The 6,000-nt window shown below is 53.2% G+C and overlaps 2 protein-coding genes across 2 annotated transcripts; one reads left to right on the top strand and one right to left on the bottom strand.

The window, feature by feature from the left end:
• Positions 1 to 2,498: 2,498 nt before the first annotated feature.
• Positions 2,499 to 3,905, top strand: UMAG_04497 (putative argininosuccinate lyase ARG4; the record flags this gene model as incomplete). The annotated part of the gene is made up of 1 exon (XM_011392529.1): positions 2,499 to 3,905. One exon carries the CDS (start codon positions 2,499 to 2,501, stop codon positions 3,903 to 3,905), a length of 1,407 nt encoding a protein of 468 aa, XP_011390831.1.
• A 175-nt stretch (positions 3,906 to 4,080) lies between these two features.
• Positions 4,081 to 5,790, bottom strand: UMAG_04496 (uncharacterized protein; the record flags this gene model as incomplete). The annotated part of the gene is made up of 1 exon (XM_011392528.1): positions 4,081 to 5,790. One exon carries the CDS (start codon positions 5,788 to 5,790, stop codon positions 4,081 to 4,083), a length of 1,710 nt encoding a protein of 569 aa, XP_011390830.1.
• Between the last annotated feature and the right edge of the window lie 210 nt (positions 5,791 to 6,000).

The raw sequence follows: 6,000 nt of genomic DNA, 5'->3' as shown, positions 1-6,000 counted from the left end.
GCAGCAGCAGCAGCAGCAGCACGCATGATCAATCACCGAACACCATTCTGCATGCTCAGAGGCCATTGTTGTACCGCCTGCTAAGTTGACTTAACTGATGGTGCCATGCTACAGGAAGCGGCGACTTCTGCGTACAAAGCAAGTGAAGACTTTGGGATGCAGGAATATGTAGGACTCAGCATAGCCGCCCAAGCTCGCTATGTGTTGAGTGGCTGTCTGTTTCCAGACGTTCTTCTGACGATGGAAGCGTATTCAAGCACCAGCGGCGGTTCTGCATCTGCAAAGCGAGGCATGCGCAATATTTACTTGTACAGAATAGTACAGTACTGTACAGTACAATCACGAATGCTGTTTGTCTGGACAATCCAGGACAAGGTGGAAAGGTGAGGGGGGCACCTTGACGCTGAAATGCACTCGAAATTTTAGAATGGTTGCATTGATACAAAGCGGACGTGCGAAGGGAAAGCCACAACTTGGTGGGCGTACATCGCACAGGCGCAGAGCACTTCGACAAGTACAGTATGCGGGCAGAGCCAGCAGACATGTCAGAACGGTGAGATCCAACCGGGAACGCGAGCCTTGCAGACATCGAGCAAGCGAGCGACCTTTACTGCTTTCTTTGGCTGTTGTTTTAAGCGAGGCAGCGGAGAACGCGCCAAATTTCAAAGACAGCGAGCGAGCGATCCATGATCAGCGGCGATTCACGATAGTTATCAAGTAGTTATAGCTCGGAGCTCTGAGAACAAGGACGAGCGTGCCTTGGTGCCTTTCCTGTTTGTCCGTCCAACTAGACATTCCGAGATACGATCTTTGGAGAGCGTTTTCTCGCTTCTTCTTTTTCCGTTCTTGCTAGTTACAGTCAAGCTACTGAATCAAGAAGGAGCTACCTGAAACCTTCACCGAGGCTCGCTTACCGCGCGAGCTACAAGATTCGTAACTAGACGTGCATAAAATCCTAGGTTCTGCCCACGGTTTCGCTCGTTCTGACATACCGGGCCAGGCTGCTGAAGCATGAGCTGGAACATAATTACGCGCGACTTCGACGGCGTTTCGTTGCTGCGTTACTCATGGTCAAATCGTAGCAAGTACTATACATGATCACGCTCAACTTTCTAGGCATGTTGACTTGCCACCCAACTTTGGCTGGATACGGCAAGTGCTTCGAGCCGGATGCAAGTCATACAGGACGACTTGGGAGGGGTCCACTTCGCGAAAGAGGATCTGCACCGTCTCGTCATGCGAGCACGCCGGTCGTCAAGCGGACAGGAATCCCGTGACTCTTTCCCGTGTCCAAGTGAGCGAAGCGTTGGTTGTGCAGTGTGTGTCAGCAACCAGCGCTAGGCAGCGAAGCACTGGAGAACTTGTATTCCGTGTGAACAAAGATGATTCGGTGCCCGACTGCCGCCAACTTCTGCACTGGCAATCGTGAATTATGCATGAACATTCTTCAATCTGTGCGTAGCATCGCCGCGGACATTTGAAGCCTGACCAAATCACCACAAGAGTGCCTAGACACTCACCACTTGATCCGACAAGATTCGCTATCTTGAACTCGCACACTGATCTCGTGTTACTAAGCGAGCGTTCGGGGTTTTGCTAATAACTATGTGCGCGACATGCAAGAGGAACATTCGTGATTCGTGATTCTCCAGGAATTTTTTCAGGGCTGGCCGCATTCACGATTGATGATGATTGCTCGCCATATTCGTGGCTGGTAAAGCTCAGCCCGATTCGTGGTTGTCAGTTGGCTCACAAAGGCTCGGACATGATGAGCCGATGCTCGTTCTGTAACGGAAAGATAGGTTTACGCTAGCAACACCTACCTCGGTCGCAAGTCTTGGAAGCGGCTTGGAGCGGCTCATGTGCATAAGTTGCAGAGGGCAAATCTGATCCGATCGATTGTCGAGGCACCCTTCAAGATTTGCGCGATTCACGATGGAACCTGACGAATACCTTTGAGTCAACACTCGTCGCTTTAGGTTGCCGTCTGTTGATATAGGAAGCCTCGCGTCATGTTGAGTGCGCGTGTCCGACATCTGAGACAGTTGAAGCGCTCCAAGCACGTCAGATGTACGTCCTCAGCGCCCAGCTCACTCGTGACTGTGACTGAAATGCGCCGTTCAGACCCACGACTGCACGTCGCACGTCGCTGAGCTTGTGCTGTAACTCGACAACACTCTAACACTCGAAGGCGACGTCCGTGGTGGTCCTCGCTCACGTGATTTAGGATTCGTGCGAAAAGAAATTCCGAAAAAGCAAGACAAAAAAGGGAGTCATACGTTAATCGTCGATGGAAGGCGGTTTCTTTTTTTGCTTTGCTTTACCAAATCGAGTTTGCTACGACTGATAACGCACAACGATATCGCACCGAAAAGGAGATTCACGATTGGTAGATAGCTCGTTAGGCTTAGGCTCGCATGGACCCATAAGATTCGTGATTGAACCGTGGAATTGTTCGACTTGTTTCTTCCATCATCTGGTCGATTTTTAACGCAACAATGGCCTCTACATCAGACGACTTTACCAAGCGGAAGCTTTGGGGCGGTCGCTTTACCGGCAAAAACGATCCGCTGCTCTTTGCCTACAATGAATCACTCTCCTACGACAAGCGTATGCATGCTCAGGACATTCGAGGCTCGCAAGCGTACGCACGCGCTCTCGTAAAGACGGGCGTGCTCAACGAGCAAGAAAAGGACGAGATAGTCGCTGGCCTCGAAAAGGTTGGTCAGGAGTGGAAAGACGGCTCATTCAAGATCCATTCGGATGACGAAGACATTCACACCGCCAATGAGCGTCGCCTCACCGAGCTCATCGGCAGTGTCGGTGGCAAGCTGCACACAGGCAGGTCCAGGAACGATCAGGTGGCCACCGATATGCGTCTCTGGCTCATGGATGAGGTCAAAGCCATCGAGGGCTACCTCAAGGATCTGATCCAGGTCATGATTGCACGTGGTAGGCAAGAGGTCGATGCGCTCATGCCAGGTTACACCCACCTTCAACGAGCTCAGCCTATCCGATGGTCGCATCTCCTCTTATCGCACGCCACCTACTTTGCCTCGGACCTCGCGCGCTTGCGCGACCTGATGCCGCGCATTTCGGTCTTGCCGCTCGGCTCAGGTCCCTTGGCCGGCAATCCATTTTCTGGCCTCGACCGAGACGCCATCGCCGCCGACCTTGGATTCCAGACCGTGGGTCCCAACTCGATGAACAGCGTCTCGGATCGTGACTTTGTTGTCGAGTACCTCATGTGGGCCAGTTTGACTGCGGTCCATCTGAGCAAGATGGCCGAGGACTTTATCATCTACTCGACTTCCGAATTCGGTTTCATGCAGCTCAGCGACGCCTACAGCACGGGCTCGTCGATCATGCCCCAAAAGAAGAACCCGGACAGCTTGGAGCTGCTTCGTGGCAAGTCCGGCCGCATCTTTGGTCAGATGTCGGGCTTCATGATGTCGCTCAAGGGTATTCCATCGACGTACAACAAGGACCTGCAAGAGGATAAGGAGCCGCTCTTTGACGCCGTCGACACCACCAAGAACGGTATTCAGATTGCCACTGGTGTGCTTTCCACGCTTAACATTTTCCCAGAAAAGATGAAGGCGGCGCTGACACCCGACATGCTCGCTACCGATCTGGCAGAATACCTGGTTCGAAAGGGCATCCCCTTCCGTGAGACGCATCACATCTCTGGTAGCGCCGTGCGTCTGTCCGAACAAAAGGGTTGTCTGCTGTCGCAACTCACGCTCCAAGACTTGCAAACTCTCTCGGACAAATTTGACGACGATGTCATGCAGGTCTGGTCGTTTGAGCAGAGCGTCGAACGTCGTGATGCCAAGGGCGGTACCTCGAAGCGCGCCGTGCTGGAACAGTGCGATACGCTTGAAAAGATGCTCGGCTCTTGCTAGACCTGATTGCTACAAAGTTTGGTCTCACTCACGAGCCGCCTCAAATACTCCTTGTTTTTATTCATAGATAAAGAACACGAGATGCTTTCAAAAAACCCGTGACTTTGATTGATACCACTATGTCTGTGATTTGGCCTGCCAACCCGTTTGCACATCGCGTCACCAGCTTGGCTCTTCATTCTCGTTGCAAAAGAGGACTAGGGTCTGCATCGTGTGGGCTGCCGATCTTGGACCTTCTCGAACTGGCCTTAGCGCTAGTAGTGGTTGAGACAACGGCAGCTCGGCCGCCTTTGAGGATGCGAAAGGTCTTGTTGCGCCAAGAGACGGTGCTCCCCACAATAGCCCACGCCCATATGGGAAGTGCTAGAGCTTCGCGCATCACCCAAGCAGCACAAAATTCGGCCATGCTCATGCGGTCGGCATTATTTACACCCGGATTGCACGCCAAGAACTCGTGCGCCACCGACAGACGCTGGAACACTGTATAGTCAACCGCAAACCATGCACCAAAATGGACGCAAAAGAACAGCAGTCGACTCCACAGCGACGACGATTGGGAGGGCGTCGAGACGGTGGGAAGCATCAGTGTTGAACATACGAACCAGCCAACAAGACCAGACAGGATGGATTCGGTCAATGGCTCGAGCAACGTTGGTGCGAGCACCATGTACTTGCGCACACGAATCCATCGCATCCGACGACTCGTGTAGTCGGCCAGAGTGCGAATGTCCCCGACGGATGTGTAGGCGAGATCGGAAGAGGACAAAGTGTGCGATAGGTTGAGTGGTGGATTCCAGAGCGATTGCGCCAGCATGTTATCCTCGGCGAGATAGATTGAGAATCGTGCAAGGGGTCGCGAGAGGGCCTTGACTTGATCGTTGGATAGCTCATGGTCAGTCTGATGTGACGGGGAATCGGATCCGGTGATGCTGGATGGAGAGGTGAGCTGAGAATCATGCGAAAAGGCAAAGCTGCCGATGGCACCCTCTTCGCCCTGACTTCCGTGATGCGAGACGTTGAAGAACGAGTCGGGCACAGCAGCGAGGTCGGATTTGCGATACATATTGCTCTTGCCCATGACGCACGAATCGATCGAGAGGGCGTTGAGTGCAAGATACATTTTGGCATGCGTGGTCGAGAGAAAGACTCGTTCGATCCTGGATCCCCAGGATGTACTCGGAAGTACAGCAAAGGGGACATGGTGGACCAGGCCGACGCGCTCACCATGAGGCTTGCGCCGAAGCCAGCTAGGTGAGGGGCGAGGCCGGTCGACAGGGTCAGCGCAAAGATTGTCAACGGCACGTGCCAGTGCGCCAGAGGGAGACCATACTTGGCTATCGACAATCCAGACAATGTCGTACTTGGAGGCAGCGTAGGAGCGAACGAGATTGTTAATCTTGGGATTGACGCCTGCATATTGCTCGCCTATGACAATACGTGCATCGACGTGGGGATGGGCAGCCACCACCATTCGCGCGACATTGAGCACTTTCTGGGACTCAGGTGAACGGGTATCTCGAATCGAAAGGATGACCTCGAAGCGCGATTGGGGATAATCTTGGGTAAAAGAAGAGGAGAGGTTGGAGTAGAGGTTGCTGTCCAGACCGCTGAGAGGACGCAAGATAGAAACGCCAGGCACGGATTCGGCGTGCTGCTCATGATGCAGATGTTGTCGCTGAAGGAGCGAATCGAGACTGCTCGTGTCTTGAGTTTGGTTGGTGAGGATATTGGACGAGCGCGGCGGTGAGAGCGGCGATCGCGGCGACTCTAAGCGTGCAAATTGGCGTGACAGTCTCAGTCCAAGAAGACAGACGGACCATATCAAACCGTACCATGCTAGCCCGATGTATGCCAAAGCTGTGACGAGTGAGGATGCTTGATCCATCGTTACCGATCCGAGCTTGCTTCGCTGATGACAGAAGACGTATCTACACCTGATTCATGGTTCAAGAAGGCTGCTGAGCGGGAAGAATGAAAGCTGGACAAGATAAGCTTGGAAGGAAGAGAACAAGGAAACACGGAAGATTGAGTTTTGCTGGCATCCGTGCACAGCCACGGCGGCGACGGCGGCGGCGGCGTAACGTGTTGGTTGGCT

The sequence above is a fragment of the Mycosarcoma maydis genome, chromosome 13, assembly GCF_000328475.2.
Source record: "Mycosarcoma maydis chromosome 13, whole genome shotgun sequence".
Taxonomy (NCBI): Eukaryota; Fungi; Basidiomycota; class Ustilaginomycetes; order Ustilaginales; genus Mycosarcoma; species Mycosarcoma maydis.
This window is presented reverse-complemented; position numbering and strand designations above follow the sequence as displayed.